Source organism: Zootoca vivipara, chromosome 6 (genome assembly GCF_965207765.1).
Source record: "Zootoca vivipara chromosome 6, rZooViv2.hap1.1, whole genome shotgun sequence".
Lineage (NCBI taxonomy): Eukaryota > Metazoa > Chordata > Lepidosauria > Squamata > Lacertidae > Zootoca > Zootoca vivipara.
In genome coordinates this window covers 70,881,645-70,901,710 of record NC_142589.1, presented here as the reverse complement: position 1 = coordinate 70,901,710, position 20,066 = coordinate 70,881,645, and the positions used below count along the sequence as shown (strand labels likewise).

At 43.8% G+C, this 20,066-nt stretch overlaps 1 protein-coding gene across 1 annotated transcript; it reads left to right on the top strand.

The window, feature by feature from the left end:
- Positions 1-2,284: 2,284 nt before the first annotated feature.
- LOC148685420 (uncharacterized) lies at positions 2,285-12,523 on the top strand. The gene is made up of 5 exons (XM_088671331.1): positions 2,285-2,302; positions 4,424-4,622; positions 5,758-5,904; positions 10,178-10,312; positions 12,414-12,523. Exons 1-5 carry the CDS (start codon positions 2,285-2,287, stop codon positions 12,521-12,523), a joined length of 609 nt encoding a protein of 202 aa, XP_088527457.1.
- Positions 12,524-20,066: the final 7,543 nt, after the last annotated feature.

Genomic DNA, 20,066 nt, shown 5'->3' with positions numbered 1-20,066 from the left:
GGCCATTGCCATTCAAATGGTGTGTCATCTTGTTATTATGTGGGGTGGAGCTTACCTGAGTCCCCCATGTTTTTATTCAAGTTGGCACCCCTGGTGAGCAACACCTGTTCAGCAGACTGAGTGGGGTTTCTTAAGGGTGCTGGGAGTTGTAAGGAGACCCTAGCACAGTGTTGCAATTCCCGGAGTTCCCTGGGAAGAGGGATGGGCTCTTAAACCGATCTGAGAATTGTAGCTCTGACACCTTTGCTTGCTAAATAAATTTAATTGTATAGCTGAAAAATCTAAAATTATTGTTATTACTTGCTTAGTGGATTCTGAACAGCCGTCTTGCTGGACTAGTGATGGCTTCTTCTTTTTTCTACTCCCCCTGCACCCAGGAACCCTGAGTCTGCTGCAGCACAGGAGGTGGTTCTTTGGAAATAAAATAATGAAGATCTAAATAACACCAGCCGTGGATTCAAAGTGCATTACTGTTGGATCGCATGATATCTCCTGTGCAGTCTTTGGGCTGTACCCATCATTGCAGGCATTCTTCTCCATAAGCCACATATCAGGTCCTGGAGCCTGTCTGGAAAATGGAAATTCTGTGTGGCGATGTCACTTAAGAGAGTCACTGGAGATGTTGAAGGACTTCAGCAAGATACACATAGCAGCATTAAAAATAAACTGTTTGTCAAATGGATGTTTCTCAATCAGATATGTAATGCTATGCACACTCACTTCATTATTCTGTTTCTCGTGGCTAGTTTTGTCTCTGTGTTAATTTTATTTAGAAGCCCACACTTCTCCAAATGTTCTCTTCTGGCTAGGGATGAGCGAGAAAGTCAGTTCAGTTGTCAGCATGAACAATTCACTTTCAAAATCAGTACATGAACTGAAACAGAGCTATCCTTTTAAATTTGCTTCTCTGAAGTTTGTAATATGACTCCAAACCCACAACAATGGGTACAGAAGTACCAATAAGTGTGTGTAGAGGGGCAAAGTGTGCATCAAAATGCTTATGTTAGGTAGAATGGCAGAAGAACATGTATTACAGGAAGCTGCTTGAAATAATGCTAATAATTTGGCAAAATTGCAACTACAAAGAAACGATGAAGCAAACACAATTTTCAGGAGGATTTCCCATGTTTTCATGTTTCATGTGGAAACAATTTTTCTTGTTTTTTGTTTTTTTTTTAAATCGCATACTGATGTGGAAATGTGAATAAGAAATTGAGAGAAACTGAAATTGATAGATTCAGTAACCCATATTTCTGGACAACTTTGCACTATTTTTAGTCTGGTGAACATGAGGGAGAAATTTGATTCAGTTTGCAATTAGAGGTAAACTTACCTCACTTGCCTTTTTCACGATGATATGTGAGCAGGAACACAGCCATCCTTTAAAACATGCACCTATCTGAATTTTGCAGTACAATTCTGCAGCCAAGCAATGCCTACAAGGGAGGCTTTTTCTGGCATTGGGGGGGGGGGGAGAGGAATAGAAGAGAAGAGTTTCCAGGCCCAATTCAAGGTGCTCACATTGATATTTAAAGTGCTAAATGAGGCCCCAAATATTTGAAAGACTGCCAACAGACCCTTCTGAGTGCTAAAATCACCACATTGGCTACCTGTGCTATGAAATCAGAGCCTTCTTTCATTCTAAAGAAGAAACTTTGTGTAGGACAGCTAGTAAAAGCTAAAGGTAAAGGACCCCTGGACAGTTAAGTCCAGTCAAAGGCAACTATGTTGTTGTGGCGCTCATCTCACTTTCAGGCCGAGGGAGAAGGCTTTTGTCCACAGACAGCTTTCTGGGTCATGTGGGCAGCATGACTAAACCACTTCTGGCACAACTGAACACTGTGACGGAAACCAGAGCGCATGGAAACACTGTTTACCTTCCTGTCGCAGCGGTACCTATTTATCTACTTGCACTGGTGCACTTTTGAACTGCTAGGTTGGCAGGAGCTGGGACAGAGCAACAGGAGCTCACCCTGTCGTGGGGAATTGAACCGCCAACCTTCCGATCAGCAAGCACTAGAGGCCCAGTGGTTTAGGCCACAGCGCCACCCACTCCCCTAGGACAGCTAGTACATTGTTATTAAAACATGGCTTTCTTTGTTCCCATGGGAGCTGGGGATTGTTAGGTCTAGGCAGAAAGAGGGGTGTGTGACATCACTGGAAATATCACAAAGGCAGACATGGAAACCACCCAGAATCATGCTTGCTAGATGAGCAGCACAGAGGAAAGGAGGCCGTGTTCCTGTGATCTGATGCTGAAGGACAGAACCAACTATAGGGAGAGATGATACTGAGCAATAAGGTACATCCCAATCCACAGACCTGAGAATATGCGAGCAAATCACTTTGTATCTTGCATCTGGTCAGGAAGACAGAGTAGGCAAGACTCTGGCAAGCTGCTCCTTTATTCACAAACTTTCTTTCGGAGACAGCAATGCTTCTGAAGGTCTAAACCACAGAGCCTAGGGCTTTCTGATTGGATGGCTGGCGGTTCGAATCCCCACAACGGAGTGAGCTCCCATTGTTCAGTCCCTGCTCCTGCTCACCTAGCAGTTCAAAAGCACATCAAGTGCAAGTAGAGAAATAGTGGATAAATTCTGGCGGGAAGGTAAACGGCGTTTCCATGTGCTGCTCTGGTTCGCCAGAAGTGGCTTAGTCATGCTGGCCACATGGCCCAGAAGCTGTCTGCAGACAAACGCCAGGTCCCTCACCCTATAGAGCGAGATGAGCGTGCACCCCAGAGTCGTCTGTGACTGGAGCTAATGGTCAGGGGTACCTTTACCTTTAATGCTTCTGAATACTAGTAGCTGGAAACTGTGGGAGAGGAGCATAGCTGCCAAGTTTTTCCTTTTCTCGCGAGGAAGCCTATTCAGCATAAGGGAAAATCCCTTAAAAAAGGGATAACTTGGCAGCTATGGAGAGGAGAGGGCTCTTGTTCTCGGGTCCTGTTTGAATGTTTCCCTCAGGTATCTGGTTGGCCACTGAGAGAACAGGATGCTGGTCTAGATGAGCTAGTGGCCTGATCCAAGTGGCTCTTCTTGTGTTCTTAAGTTCCATATAGTTCTTGCCCCTCTGCCTTCCAGTCATACCCCCCTCTTCTCCTTCCTCTTTACCCTTCTAGTGTCCTCTGGGGATAAATGTGTGGGAAATGAACTGGGAAGCACAGGCAGTTGGCATCCTTTTCCAGGAGCTGAGAGTCCAACACTCTGTGGCAGCATTTAACAATCAATCCCTCTTCCCAGAGAACTCTGAAAATGGTACCTCTGCATGGGGAGGAAAGGGGTTTTCCTAACATCTCTCAACACGCTTAGCAAACAACAGCTGCTAGGATCCTTTGGAGTAATAATAATAATAATAATAATAATAATAATAATAATATATTATTTATACCCCGCCCATCCAGCTGGGTTTTCCCATCCACTCTGCGCAGCTTCCAACAGGATTTTAAAAAATAAAATAAAAGATCAAACATTTAAAACTTCCCTAAACAGGGCTGCCTTCAGATGTCCTCTAAAAGTCAGACAGTTGTTTATTTCCTTGACATCTGATGCGAGGGCATTCCGCAGGGTGGGTACCACTACTGAGAAGGCCCTCTGCCTGGAAGATGCTGTGTCTGTTTAAGGCAGCATGATATTGCTTCAAATGTGTAGTGCAGGTAGGGCAGGTGGAACTCTGTTCAGAAGAATCCCAGAGCAGAGCCAACTAATGCTAGTTTTGTCCCCATCGGCTTCCCAAGTTATGTTCTACAAGGGTAAACACTAAAACTAAGGAAGACCTGGAAACTGACACATAGTGCTACCCTCTGAACTGGTTCCAAGTAAGAAGGCAGGCATGTGAGGAATTTCTGAGGGCAGACTGAGATTTGTTGGGCATTTCCCCAGTCTTCCAAATGGACCATTCTCTACTGAGATGGACCAAATAGTCTCATTCTGTATAAGGGAGCTTCCCATGTTCCTATGAGCACCTCCCAAACCCCCTTGCAAGTCCAATGGCACAGAGAACACATCTGGTAAGAGCCTATAGAGTGCAGGAGATGTGCCTTTCATCAGGCCAGAAGACTGATCCTTTAAGAGACTCTAGTTGTTCCAAAGGAGACAGAGCCTAGACGAGGTGGGCTGGAGTGTCTCCATCCAAGCCTTATTAGAGTACATTACTCACTAGGAGGTCTCCATGGTACTGAAACAAGCAACCTGCATTGTTTTATTTTATCACCTCCTTTCCATTACCAGAGCAGGACAGTTCCCCACACCTGCATAGCTGCCAAGTTTTCCCTTTTCTCGCGAGGAAGCCTATTCAGCATAAGGGAAAATCCCTTAAAAAAGGGGATAACTTGGCAGCTATGCACCTGCTCTGACATATCAATGTGAAGTCTTACTATTTTAAGGATGCCTGATGATGCTGGGCTTTCCCCCCCTTTCTGCAGGTCCTCCTCAAGATCCGCCAGGTTTCTTTCCAGGAAAAGACATACTTTACTTTGTGCTGCATCAACCTCACCTTGCTCGTAATTGTCATAGGATCTCCCTTAATACTATGGCATCATTATGAAGATGCTCAATATTTAATGTTGGGATGGTGGACCATATGTGATCAGTTAGGGTGTGATGCCATTTTTGTCTTAAATGGTAAGTGGCATGCTTGGTTAATATTGGGGATGGGTAGGGAGTTCCTGGGCCAAATGGGTAATTGTTAATTATCAGGGCTATAAATGGTGCAGTATGCTAAGCTAAAATTATGCAGCCTATGTTAGCAACCACTATCACCACCACAAAAGCAACAACCAACTGAGCAAATTAATGCACGTTTTAAACTGCATACTGTAGCCTGCACATTTCTACTACTTTGCCAAATTTAGGGTCGGACCATTGTATAGGTAGGAGAAACACTGGGATTTTTCTCCCCTCCCCCCATCCAGCACTTCAACTGGCAGCAGGGTAACGTGCCTCCATCATGAGCAAGATCCAGTTGATCTATTTTCTTAGATATGATTTGTGGGGGTTCTGCTACCCAGTAGGCAGAAGTGAAAGGCCATCAACCAGGGCCTTTTTTAGGTGTTGCAGGATGAGTATTTTTAGGTAACTTATATATATATAAAATATGTTTTGCATTTCAATTTGACATTCACTGCTCTTTTTTTTAAAATGTAAGTCTCCCTGAGACAGAAAGAATGACTTTATGTGACAGATGTTAATCACGAAATAATAAAACACTCCCCAGGGACATATCATTTGGGGGAAAGGCTCAGGACCTCAGCACAAGGGTCAAAGCCAGTGATCTGAAATGAGATGTTGGAGGGGTGGCCCAAGACATTTCGGCACCTGAGACAGTCCCCAAAATGGTGCTCGCCTCCCTGCCAGGGAAGAGGGGTGAGGCAAGATCTACACCAGGGGCAAGGTGGGAGTGGATTCTGCTGCCTGAGGCAGTCAGCTCACCTTGTCTCATGGGTGGGTTGGCCCTGAGTATTGGAAAGAAATACCTTTCAATATTTGTCTGGAACAAATCTACAAAAAGCTAGGACGGAGAATGCAGAAGATCTTGGACACACAAAATGCTAGTTGGGGCAGAAATGGGGTGAGGAACCTGTGTTCTTCCGGAGGTTGTTGGGCTACAGCTGGCCGGGGCTGATGGGAGTCGTAGTCCAATGGCAACCAGAGGGCCACAGGTGAGTCACCAGTGGATCAATAGCCTGAGTTAGTCTAAGGAAGCTTAATATTTAATAATTGTTTTGTTTTTGTTTTTATAAAAAAAAAATCCTTCCAGGATATATGGAGGCTACTCAGGTCCTTTCAATATTAGCTGTCCTTATGAGTTCAGTTGCTGTGCTTTCATCACGGGATCTCCTCTCTCGCTTTTCAAACGTGCAGATATGTGAAGCCCTGATTTCTTCTCTGGCTAACTTCAGCACAGGTACGCTTGAAAGCATGTGGCACTACCTCTGAAACCTCAGAAAACAGAGGGCTGGGGACAGGGAGAGATAAACACCATTTACTGTGATGCATGCCTTCAGTGCCTCAAATAGCATCTTGCTCCTTACTAGCAAAACAAAAATAAAGCATACTAAATCAGAGGAAATTCTGCACCATTGGCATAATATATAGAGGGGTTTTTTTTTGGGGGGGGGTGTCATTTGAATCCTTGATCAAGATCATCTGAGCACAGAATTTCTATTTTTAATGAGACATTAATTAAACCTTGTTGATTTAATTGAGTCAATGTCCACATTGGCTGGTGTTCTTGATAATAATGATAAAATACATTCTTATAATGTTTTTATTTTATTTATTTATTACATTTATATCCCACTTTTTCTCCTCCAAGGAGCTCAAGGGGGGTGTACATGGTTCTCCCCAATCCTCATTTAATCTCCACAACAACCCTGTGAGGTGTCTTAGGCTGAGAGACAGTGGAAAATTGAACTCTGGTCTCCCAGGTCCTAGTCTGACACTTTAACCATTATACCACACTGTCTGTAAATGTATACAGTGCCTGACATCCATAGTAATGATAATAGATCAAAGTATATTATGACGATTATATTTGTATTGTGCTACCGGTAGCTGCATACCTAGAACATCACAAACAACAAGTAAGACAGGTTTCTCCTCCACTGGAGTTTAGAATTTAAAACATTTGATGAGGAAACAGCAGTGGAAGGTGGGAATGGCGTCTTGCATAGACGTGTGATGATTTTGATTTCATGAACTTTGGATTTACATGCATGTATGAAATCAGGTGTGCAGGTGAAGATGGTGCTGAGCCAACAAAGGATTTGTGGGGTGTGAACAGCACCCCACATAGCTCTTTACACACTCTGACAACCAGCCAGTTGGGTGCTTGAAGAGAGAACTGCATGGTGCTTTGAAGTCCTGACAACCAGCTGGTTGTTGTGGCTTCATCCCTGCATGGTTTAATTCCAAAACCATGCAGGTGAAAACATGCTACCTGACATCATTGTGGTGTGTGATGGCCTCACCCTCCTGTCCAATTTGGCTGGGCTTCAGGGAAATAAAAGTGAGGTCCCTACTGGTTGGCTCCAGTTCCCCACTCCTGCAATAAGGGACAAAGACTTGGGAGATGAGGGAGCAGATAATCCAGGCTTCCTCAGCCTTGGCCCTCCAGATGTTTTTGGCCTACAACTCCCATCATCCCTAGCTAGCAGGACCAGTGGTCAGGGATGATGGGGATTGTAGTCTCAAAACATCTGGAGGGCTGAGGTTGAGGAAGCCTGAGCTAATCCCTGAGGTGATGTAATGAGTCAGTGCATATTTCTCTTAACCAGAAGGCTGGTGGTTTGAGTGCACCCAGGACAGGAGTCCCACATTGCAGGGGATTGGATTCGATGACCCCCAAGGTTCCTTACAACTCTACAATCCTATGATTCTATAGAACAGGAGAAGTGGGGCAGAATGTTTGGAAATACACAAATCCTTTTTATTGTGGATAATTCAGATGGACATTTCCAGGTGTCAAAAAATATTATTTATGTATGCCACCACTGCAGCCTGTGTTTCGTTAGCCCAAAAATGGAAAACGAGCAAGGTCCCAACTAAAGAAGAATGGCAATATGCACAGCTTGCAGACCTAACATATAGAATAAGAGAACAATAAGAACATATGTTTAAAGAAGATTGGAAAATGTTTATTGAATATATGGGGGAAATTGTGTACATTTTAAAATGTTGGCAGCATTAAGATAAATTCAACAGTGTAAATAAGTTTTTATGGATGTAATAATGGAATACTGAAAGGTTTAGTTTATGTAAAATATGCAGGCATTTATTTTATGTAAAATGAACCATGGAAAGAGAAGAAGGGAAGTAATTGATTTGATTTTGTATTACGAGGCAGCCTGCCTCACATGGACGAAGGAATGGTGCAATTTGAGAGATATTGATATGTTGGACTTTGGAGGGACATAATAACCGTTGGGGTTGGCACACTTATTTAATATATGGAAAGGCAAAAATACACAGAGATTTCTCAAATCATATCATAAGGAGGTCACTTCTTAAAGTTTGGGAGAAATATAAAGATCAGTTAAGAGTTCAAAATTCGGTGGTGGGCCTCTCCAGTAGAGGCCCCAGTGGTTGTCATGAGTATGGGCAGGAGTCAGGCTCTGGGGCCTGTAGTGCTTTGCAGGACTGGGGCCTGCCTCAGCTTGTGCTGGAGAAGCAAGGAGTGGCCACTCAGGTGAGGCCACTTGATAACTCACTGCACTTGGTGGCAAGAGCTGGGAGGGATAAAAGCTCAGCATTTCCCTTCAGCTCTTTGCCACAGCAACGCAACCCCTGCCTTGTTGCATCTGGCCTCCTGTTTCTTGGACCTTCGCCTTGCTCCTTGACCCTTGGATCTTCACCTTCACCTCCGCCTTGTTCCTTGACCCTCGGGCCCTCACCTCCATGACGCCCTGCTTCCCAACCTTTGGTTCCTTGACCCTGCGACTGCCTGTTGCTGGACCCTCAGCCCTGCACCATCCGGACCCCGTTCCTGCTTCCACACCACCATCTTGCCCCCGGTCCTGACGTCCTCAGGAGGGCCTGCTACCTCCCGCCGACCAGACCGTGACAGTGGTGAAGAAGAAGAAAATGTTGGAAAATTGGCCTACCTAGAAAACACTTTTTAAAAAAGAAGAGAACCAATGGAAACTTAAGAGCTTTGAGGAATTAAGAGATGTCATTACAGATTGGTTCCAATATTATCAAATATTCAAAATATTTAAAGTAGATAAACAAAAAGGGTTCGCCAAGGAAACCTCAAGATTTGAATACAATGTAATAAATTCAAAAAGTAAAACCCTCTCTAAAGCTTATCGCCACCTCCTCGACTGGGAAGTCGAGGAGGAGGAAGTTATATCAGCCATGATAAAGTGGTCTCAAGACTTTCGGTATGCTATAACAATGTCCCAATAGGAAAACCTGTAGAAGAATAGTTAGAAATTTACTACGTGCTATGTCATAAAGGAAAACTTGTTAAACATGCAACACTGGTGGTATTTAACTCCAAGGAAATTAGCTAAAATGTACAAAGGAGCCAAAAGTAATTGTTGGAGATGTGGAGACCAAACAGGCTCATTGTACCATATATGGTGGCAATGTAGCAAAATAAAGAAATTTTGGGAGGAAATCCACTTTGAACTAGAAAAAATGTTAAGAATCTCATTTATTAGAAAACCAGAGGCATATCTGTTGGGCATTACTGATTCAGATATTCCTAAACATTTTAAGGAGAGTTCTTATAGCTTCAAGGTGGAAGAGCGACATAATTCCTTCTAGACAAGAGTGGATACAAAATTTGACTGAATATGCTGAATTAGTCTATCTGAAAAAAATAAATAAACCGAGAATTGAATTTGTATCAAAATGGGAGGCCTTCAGAACATATCTTAAACAAAATTATACCATGTTAAAATCTGTAGCAGCTTTTGAGTGATCCCAGCAGTTTTTACTAATTGCTTATATATGAATATAAACATTTATAAATTGTGAAAATATTAATATAAAAATAGTATTTTGATATGGCAGTAAATTTATGTAAAAAGAATTAAGGAATAAATGGGTGGTTGGGTATAAAAGATAATGAGATTTTTTATTTTTATTGTAACATGAAATTGCAATTTCAAATTTATGTCATAATTTTTATCTTATTAACAGATTGTGTAAATTTTATTTTCTTTCTTTTTTCTTGTACCCCTTTTCGGTATTGTTTTTCTTCTTTGGCATGTAATAAGCATGAAAAAAAATGAAAAAAATAAAGAAGAAGATATTTTAAGGTTGTTTATATGAATATTCTAAAACGTAAAATAGAAAGACTTGATAAAAATTATGTATATAAAAAGGGAAATGCACAAGTCCCTGTTCCCAAGAAGCTTACAATCTAGAATGGTCAGCATGGAAAAACCACAGAGCAACTGCGCATCATTTATGCTTGGTTGCAACTGAGAATGAGGGTGCAAGGGATAAGCCAAAGGTCACACAGAGGAGTTTAGAGGAGGGATCTGAAATAAGTGAGAACAGGGAAGCAAGGGATAATGGGTGGAATTGTTTAATGGTGAGGGAGACCTCCAGTCAGCTGAAGATGGTGGAATGTGGGAAGAGTGGAGGAGATGAACAGAAAGAGAAGCCAGGCCCCAAAGGCAGGAGGGACAACCATCACCCCAATGCTTCTTTCCCTTTGCCTGCAGGAATCATCCTGTTGTGCTCTCTGGTGATTACAGACATAAAGCTTAGAACTGAAGTAGATACAGATGGAAATCGCCTCACACCTTTCTGCGGTTTCTTCCTGGCTTGCTTCGTCTGCATCTTGTGCTTTCTCTTGGGTGAGTACACTCAATGGCACCATGGCACAGGTGGGAAGGAGTGGGGTGCAGGTGAAGCTGGGAGTCTAAGAGAGCTAGTATGCATTCTTACCTGACATGATCATGAAGGTAGATTTCTCAGGGTGTGCTGACCCCTGGGATTTCCCCAAATGCAAAGGGACTCCACATAATTTGTGGGAGTGAGAGATTGAATTTCTGCATTGCTGCTGCTGCTGTTGCGTGTGGAGGTCCCCCAAACCACCCCTCAAATAACTCGCACCATAGACAGAATTTCTGTTTAATGGTTTTTGGCATAAATTTGGCCACAACTTTTATCGAATACAAATCAAACCAGTGAGTGGTTGCGTAGGCATTGGTTCTCCAACTGTCACCTAAGGACAGAAATAAAATCGCCTTGTCAACAAGGGGAAACCCTACAGGGAGAGACAGGGAGTTGAGTCCAATAGGCTCTCCCCTCTCCCCTCAGGCTCCCAGGGGCTCATGTGTGTTGCTGGTCCCCTACCGGGGATATGGACACTGCATAGAGCCCCTGTATTCCTGACCAGAATTTCCCCTAACTCAGGCATTAACACAAGGGGCCAACGAAGTCAACAGACCTCATATACAACCAATAACCAATGCCTAACCGCCAACCTTACAAGTTGTGACTTATTTGCTATGCAGTAGGCAAAAACCAGATGGCACCAGCCAATCAGCCAAATGGAAAAATTCCTACCAGGCCCCTGAATACAGACGACCCCTTGAGAGGCACAGTAATGTCAACACAGAGGCCTAAAAAACAGCGGAGGGAGGGTGGGGATCCAAAAACGCATCCAAAGAGAAAGAGAAACCTCTTTCTTGGCTTTTAAACCCAGGGGGCTGACCCTCAAAATCGCAACATCAGAATTTGCCCAGCAACAGAGGAGTGACCACTCATGCCCCCACCTTTGGACTCAGGAGTGGTTTGTTAAGCCCCCACCGCAAATCATGCTCACCATGATGGTGAACCCGCATTGTTGTTCTTTTTCATGTTGTTGTTATTGGAGTGCTAATCTAGACAAAGGCACCATAATGAGACGTGGCAAGGTGAAAAGGCATCTTGTTCTGTGAAAACGCATGCAGATTTTTCAGGCAGACTTCTTGAAGAAAAGTTCGCAAAACTAATGTGGAAATGGGGGTTGGGGTCGGGGAGGCAAAGTGAACTTAAGGCTGGGAAATTTAGAAACAGAGAGTATCTGAAACTGACCAGTCCCATATGACACTTGATACAAACAGCATGAAATACATAAAAAGAATACAGGTGAATTTACATACCAAAAAGAAGTTCTTGCTTTACCATCTGCTTCCTCATTGCTATTGAAGATAGAAGGGTTTTAGTTTGCCATGCCAGTAATTTAAAGAGTAATCAGTTACACAGAAAGAGATCACAGTTCCAGTGGGTCGTCTGCATAGAACTCTCAGTAGGGAAAAGCCCACCTTTCTCTAGGCTCCCTATAGAAACTGCAATATGAATGGAAGTGACTTGTAGATTCTGTTTCCCTGTTTCCACAAGGAGTTGTTCACTGAGCCGAATGTTACCACACTGGCCAGTTAGAAGAGCAGAGATTGATGAGCATTAAAGTGGTCCTTGATTTGTTGAAGCTTTCAAAACAAACACATCACTAGCATTCATTAGTATGGGATAAATAAGTTCCCATAAACTTTTTCAAAGCAAAGATTGGTTGTTTTTTTCCAGCATTCCTAGGAAAGATGACACTATGCACAATTGGAACCCATAGCTACCTTATGCTGAGTTAGATTATGCTGAATCAGTGCTTTTTCTCCCCTCGGACAGTGACTCTCAGTGGCTATAGGTGGGACTTCCCCTCCACCACTTTTCAACTGGGGGATGCTGAATATTTTTGCAGGACTGTTGAGTGTTTGCACACTGAGCTATGACTCACCATTTCAGCATGATCGTGTCCTTTAACACGGGTGGGTTGGCTGAAGTTGTTGGTGCTCACCTGAAACTACTTTGGTGATACTGTCACCTGGGCATCTTTACTAGTTACAAAAAAATGCACCGTGAAACAGCCAAGTTGCAGGACGATTCATTATGACCTGCTCTCTCTCCCTTTTCCAGGCACACAGAGCCTGCTACGGCACATGGGCTTCACTTCAGCAGAGGAGAGGTTGTGCGTGGAAATATCCCCAGAGAAGAGTACAGACCACCAAACAGAGCTGAAATTCTAGACCATAGTCCATATCTACAACAACAGGGGCCCTGGAACATGATTGGATAATAATGGTCTAAGATGGTCTGCCTTGGCCAACCTGGTTGCCTTCACATCTGCCTGGAACAGCTGATTACTTTACTCTCACTTCTTACCTACATCACTTTTACTCAGCAACTTTGAAAAATAAAATAATAAAAACACTTGACAGCTGGATGTTTCTCAGTCAGAGGCAAGACAACAAATGATCACACAATTCTCCAACACCTCGTGGCTTTTTTTGTCTCTGTATTAATCAGCGCTACTCAGAGGGTATTTGTAGCAGGGGCCCAAAGGGCCACAATTAAGGTGATAATGTAAATCCTTATAAATCTTGGAATATGCTTATATTAGAAGAGTTATGGTAACCTGGTGCTTTAAAGAAACTGATGATTCAGCAAGATGCCGTTCTTTTACTAGAACAGAAGGTCAGCTAATATGCAAATCACAAAGATATAATTCATAAGCTAGAACATAAGTTATATCCACACATGACACAGGTTCCCATGCATGTAAACTAACAATATGTAACAGATTACGGTGAGAATCAAAGTTTAGTTAGCGATGCTTGTTGCGCATGCGTATTAAACATGAAATGAGGTAATGATGAATATTAAATATAAAATGATGTAATGATTTATGTGATTGGTTAAATCAAAATCCTTTGTCTGAAATGTTATAAATTCCTCTGCTCCACGTTGGGCGGGGTTGCAGTTTTGCGAAAAGATTCGACTGTAACCTTATTGCTTTGCAATAAACATAATGGACTCCTAACTCCTCCTGTCTCAGAGTTTTATTGGCATAACTCAGAAGATAAGCCATTTTTTGGCTTGCAAAATTATTGATTTTTCAGTCTTGCCTGTTGCCTCATATGTAGGCAGGGACTGAGTTGGCATCTTCAGGCTGCTCCCCCAACCATGCCTGCCTCATACCACCAGTCCCACCCAAGTTTGCACCCAGTTTTGCTGGATCTAGTGATGCCTCATGGCCAGGGCAGCCCCCAACTACCTCCCAACAGGAGGAATGTAAGAACTTTCCCATTCCAGTTATCTGAGTTTCCAAGTTTATAGCCAGTACGGTTTAGTGGTTGGAGTGTTCGACTAAAGACCTGAAAGTTCATAATCCTCACTCAGCTACGAAGCTCGCTGAGTGACATCGAGCCAGTCACTGCTCTAAGTCTAACCTACCTCACAGGGTTGTTGCAGAGATTAAATGAGGAGGGGGAGAGCCATGCGCATCACCTCAAGCTCCTTGGAGAAAACATTGGGGATGTAAACACAATAACCAAATGAAAATTTCAGTTCTCCACACTTCTGCAGCAATTGGCACATTTTCCTCGCCGTTTTGTTGTCGTCGTTATTTTAAAAAAACCCTTTGTCAATTAAGCGCCATTTTAGTGTGAATTTCTCCCAAGGAACAAAAGAGGATGTCTCCTAATGAAAAGCAGCTGCTCCGGTCTCCTTGAGATTCTTTTGCTGGACGGAGGGAAGATTCCATGGCAGTTGGAAGCCAAGACTCTTGGAAGCTGGGCGGCCATTTTGTTGTTAGGGTCATGGCAAGAGAGGAGTGCAAACAAAGAGGAGGGTAGAGAGCATGGCTGGAATGGGAGATAGTTGAAGCTTTCTCTTTTCAGGCTCAGTTGTGGTGAAACCAAAAGCAAGTGTGTGTGTGTGGGGGGGTTGTCTTTCTGCTTCCGCTCCTCCACTTACTGCAGCCCTGAGCCACATGACATTTCCAGGATAACAAGAACCCTAGCAATATTAATGACAGCTTATACAGCATCTCTGCCCCACCTGGAAAGCAACAAAATGGGTTATCGGAGAGGCCTTGTAAGTGCATTTGCCTGAACATATTCACCAGCCTCTCTGCGATCAAGAAACCTGCCTTGCCAGGGAGTGGAATGGGCATATCTGGCGTACACAGAGGCATTGGGTTGTGGGCTGTGGGCTGAAGATGCAAGATTGAAGTTCTTGGGTTTTAATAATAAAATTGCTTTCTATTTTAGAGCAGAGTTAAGAGCTTGGAAGCCAGATGTAGCCATCACCCTTTATGTTGTGTTTTATGTCTCACACACACACTGCTTTAAAAATATAAAATAAAACACAGAGAGATCCCATTGGTAAAGGGGGAAGAAAGGTTCTGTACTCACTGCTTATTATTACAGTGATAGCTTGGGATTCTAAACCTGCACGATGGCAGTTAGTTTCTCATGGCCGCTTCATGAAGGAGAGAGGAAGGGTCAGAGTTGGGTGGGAAACCACAAACTGCATTCCCCTCCCACTTGTTAATCTCAATCCCTTCCTCTGTTGACTAGAGGCATGTAAGGTTGCTTATAATCAGGGCTTTTTTCAACTGGAACTTGCCAGAACTCAGTTCTGGCACCTCTCAGATAGGCACCATTGTCCTTATAACAAGGGAGTCATTTATGGTGAGTTCCAGCACCTATTTTTCTAGAAAAACAGCACTAGTAATTACCCTGGTCGCAGAGTGGGGAGTGTGTTTTGAGGACGTGTTAGACTAGTAAATTTGGTGCGCATGTGATCTGCCTACATTGAAAATATTTTTCAGTCTTTACTTTATGTGTGTGCATTAGGGAGAAGGGGGGAAAATCCCTAAGGGGGAACAATCGATCATCTAAGATCTCTGGAAGATCAGGGGGGGGAAAACCATTCTAGAACCCACTTGAAAGAAGCATGAAGAGAAAACCATGAACGACTGTCAGCAGGGAGTGGATTTGACATGGAAGCTGACACAACAAAAAAGGTAAGATTGCCAAGGCAGTGGGTTCCTGTTTACAAGTCACCTCAGTAAAAAATGGCTGGAAGGTGCCTTGAATCTCACAGCACTTATTGTGTCGGCCCTTCAGATATTTATTTATATTATTATTATTTTTATTATTATTATTATTATTATTATTATTATTATTATTATTATTGAATTTATATACTGCCCTATACCCAGAGGTCTCTTTAAAGATGGCTATCATATCACTTTCACTTCTCAGTCTTCTCTTCCCAAGGCTAAGCATGCCCAAGTCCTTCAAACGTTCCTCATAAGGCTTGTTTTCCAGACACTTCGTTATCCTGGTCACCCTCCTCTGCACATGTCCCTTTCCATCACATATGTGGAGTGCTTTGAAGAACCAGTGCCAGTTTACTATTCTGATGTTGAGCTTTCCTCTCCCTCCCTCCGCAGTTCTCCAAGAGCTGGCCTACTGGTTTCTACAAAAACCTACACTATGGTGTCAGCTGTGTCAACTTCCTGGTGCTTATAATCATAACTGTATCGCCCTACTGGCTGAAGCATCCTTCAGAGGCAGACCATTTTACTACGGGGGTTTGGACTTATTGCTTTCAGAAAAAATGTGCTGTCATTTCTGAAAGTTCAGGTAAGAGACACGACTTGTGTTCACATCGCTTGGTGTCCTTTGCCAAATGAGTTACAGTTAGGGCTGTTGCAGTTATACAACCTGCCTAAATTATGCAATGTGGCAATCCATCCCTAAGGCAGGATTTGAATCCTGGTCTCCACTACACCACACTGGCACTGGCACCAACCCTTTTCTGAGCCAGGCTTCCTTCTAGAGGAGGGATCACTGCTGACATTTTATAATATTTGCTATAGCCCAGGTGTCAGTCAAAGAAAATATGAGGCACCAAAGAAAGGGATATGAGTTACCTTCCAGAATTTGGCCTAACAACTGATCTGTCTTCCTAGCCAATCAGGCTGTAGGTTGTAGCTTTTCAGAACCTGTGTTATCTCACAACTGAGGAAGTGTGTTATCTCACAACTGAGGAATCTCTTCCCATTATCAAACTGCCATCGTGGACTTGAGGTACCCACCTAGGTGAGGTAACACAGGTGCTCACCACGAGATCAGCTTCCAGTTAGTGGAAACTGAGCTGCTTTCTTAGGGGGAAGCTTTTTACTCATAGGTCTGAGCAAAAAGAACCATCTTTCTAGACAAAAGCCTGAACCGAATTAAAAACTAGCCTTGACTAGCCTGGCCAATGGCTGGTGTTCTTGTGGAACTGCAAATGCCCAGGTCAGGGCTATGGGGCTTTGTGGAGTTAACCCAGGTATGGCAAACCTTTGGCTTTCCAGATGTTGCTGAATGACAACTTCCACCATTGTGACAGCGAATTGGGACACCAGCAGCAGCTGGAGGACCACAAACTCCCCCATCCCTGACATAGTTCTTTCCACACTCCCCGTTTTCAGCCTCACAAGGACCCTGTCAAGGGACAATGAGAGAGAGCACTGGCCCAAGGTCACTCAATGAGTTTTCATGGCTGGGTGGAGACTGCAGCCCAGGTCGTAGTCTGAAACTCTTCTCTCTCAGCAGAATGACTCATTATAGTAAGACAACTTTATATGTACTTGTTATTTTCTCTTCCCTTTAGTATATCTATCTGTTGTCCGGGCCATTTTGATAATAGCCATTGGCTGTTGTTTAACTGCCTTGATTACATCATGGAATCTTTTGCCTTGCTGTTTGAAAGAGAATATTGACCAAGCCGTGACGTTGTTTGTGACTAACTTCATTGCAGGTATTATGTATATGCCACACACCTACGAAGGATAGTTGAGTAACAGGATGCCTTTATATTACAGCTGTAGATTTTATTCATTATTGTTGTATTTGCATTCCACCTCTCCTCCAAAGAGCTGAGACCCTCCAAGTGCTCCTATCCTCCAGGGACAGTCCCAGATTTACAGAAGCTGTCTCGGTTTCTGATTTGATCCCAGAATGTCCCACACTTCCTTAGGTTAGGACGTCCTTATTTTCATTGCAGAAATGTTGGAGAGTATGGAGTTATGCAACCCCCAAGCCAAGTAGATAAGTAACTGTACATCCTTTAGAAGACATCTGAAGGCAGCCCTGTATAGGGAAGATTTTTATATATATTTAATGTTTCATTATGTTTTTATATATGTTGAAAGCCACCCAGAGTGGCTGGGGCAACCCAGTCAGATGAGTAGGGTATAAATAATAAAATTATTGTTATTATGGAATAGGACGTCCCTATTTTCATCAGAGAAATGTTGGAGGGTAGGGGAGCTCCTGGTTCTCAACCTCTGCATTTTATTCTCACGGAAACCCTGTGAGGTAGTTTGGGCTGAGAGACAGTGACCTGACCCAAGATCACCCAGTGGCCTTCATGGCTGAGGTAGGATTTGAACCCTTGCCTCTCAGGTCCTAGTCGAGCACTCTAATGACTACACAATATTTCGGGGGACGGGAGGGGTGTGTGCGCACACACATGTACAGTGAGTAAGTGTTTGAGCTTTAAAGACATTTTATTTAGGCTTGGTATTAAACAAAAACAAACAAAGAAATGCCCTGGAGAATCAGTGACAGCGCAGGGGGAGAGGAAAGGAAACGTTACAGTTGATAGAGGACGGTTGAGCCCCAGTAAACAACAGGGTAGCGTCTTCAGATGGTTATTTCAAGAACTTTTCTACACAGGGCAAAGTAGGCTAGATCCTGAGCAAGAATTTTGCTCTGGTGTGCCACCTTTCAGAGGCTGCAGACAGGTGGCGGGCAGGGCCAGGTACAAATGTGGGTGGAGGAAAGGATGTGACGGTTACCTTTGTATGGAAGGCTATATTCCAGCAACAAAGTCAGAGGTTTTGACATACTCACGGTCCTCTCCAGGAAAGTAAGAGCACTATCACAGCTGGATAGGAGCAAGTCATATGGCCCAGGGAGAGCCCTGAGGGCTAGTAGAGAAACTCCAAGGGCTGCATTTGGCTCCTGGACTCGAGGTTCCTCATCCCTGGGTTAGGTTATGCACCATGAAAAAGATCAAGAGGCTGCTTGATGGTATATTGCGTGATACAAGAGCAATGGCTTGCTCTCATGAGAGCAAGGAATCCTTTAATCCCTCCCAGAGGTAAAAGGAAGGGTGCATGTGCCCCTTTTCTCATCCTTGGGAGAGGAGAGATAAGCCACCCTGCTCTGTACACTGCCTTCGCAATCCAGATTGCCCACCTGTGCAATTTAAAAAGAAAAAGCTAAGGACTTAGCCCCATGTTTTGTCTTAGAGCAGGCATAGGCAAACTCAGCCCTCCAGATGTTTTGGGACTACAATTCTCATCATCCCTTACCACTGGTCCTGTTAGCTAGGGATGCTGGGAGTTGTAGTCCCAAAACATCTGGAGGGGCGAGTTTGCCTATGCCTGTCTTAGAGGACAAATGCATGGCAAAAGAGATTGGAGAGAAGATGAATGAGAAGTCTGCTTCTGCGCTTATTGCAAAAGAGCAGATCCCTCCAGTCTGAGCCAATTTTTGTTTTCAGGAATGGTGACCACAGAACTATCCCAATAATACTATCTTTTATTGGGGAGGAGGAGAGGTTTCTGGGGAGCAGGAAAGGAAAGAGGAGAGGCCAGGCGCCATTTCCCATTTCCTCCCTCCTGAAACTTCCCCTATATAATTCATGGAGGGGATTTTTAAAGCCTTGTAATGCTCCCAGCTTCCTCCAACCTGATGCCCCTCAGATGTGTTGGACTACGGATCCTATCATTATCTCCCTGACTATTGGCCATGCTGTCTGGGGCTGATGGGAGTTGTAGTCCAGTGAGATCTGGAGAGCCCTGGGTTGGGGAAGGCTGGGATAAGCTGTTAGGGGATGAAGGAGGACACCACAACCCTAATACTCTCTTCTTTGTCTGCAGCAATCTGCATGCTGACTACTCTAGTGATTATATACACAAAGATCAGAACTTTAATGGATGATACTGTGCCCCTGAGTCTATACCAGGATTTCTTCCTTGGTTGCTTTGTCTTTGTTCTGTTCTTCGCCTTAGGTAAATATACCCTGGCAGGTCAGACAGTGTGGAGTGAGGTGGTGAACTCAATAGCCCGGGCCAACAATCTATAAAGCAGAGCAATGTCTAATTTAAGCTAGAATGCAGAGCTGGGTAGTCAAGCAATGCCAGGTGGACAGGAATGTCAGGGCAAAATTCTGCAAGCTCCACATGCTAATATGCACACAAAGTTAAATTGCCCCAAAACGGGGAGGGAGAGCAGAAATTTTTCAAATTATTTGTTGTGGCTTAAAAAAGATCCACGCCAAAGGATCCCAATAAATAAGGATTATCAGTATAAGGGATAGGCTTTGGGATTTGTGCCTTTGGCACACACAGATGGCATTTAGTCCACATCTGCAGTGTACATTTAAAGCACTTGGGAGAAGCAGTTGTGACTTCTCCAAAAGAACCCTGGGAATTGTCGTTTGTTCAGGTTCCCGGGAGGAGACCCCTGTTCCCCTCACAGAGCTGCAATTCCCAGAATTCCCTGGGATGAAGGATTGGTTGTTAACCCACTCTGGGGAATTGTAGACAGGGATGATGGGAGTGGTAGCTCAGCAACAGCTGGACAGCAAAGGTTTTGCCACACCTGCTTTAAAGGAAGTAGGCAGGTGGTTACAGGCCTCTACTTTTTCTGTTTCTTTTCTAGGTACAGTCAACCTATTGTGGTACAAGCACTTGGTCTCAACCCAGAAAAAGGCAGCCAC

What these genes read in the sequence shown, in the direction of transcription:
- LOC148685420 (XM_088671331.1), top strand. An exon ending in TCTGGCTAACTTCAGCACAG is followed by an intron (nt 5,905 to 10,177) that starts GTACGCTTGAAA and finishes CTTTGCCTGCAG; the next exon opens with GAATCATCCTGTTGTGCTCT. An exon ending in CATCTTGTGCTTTCTCTTGG is followed by an intron (nt 10,313 to 12,413) that starts GTGAGTACACTC and finishes TCCCTTTTCCAG; the next exon opens with GCACACAGAGCCTGCTACGG.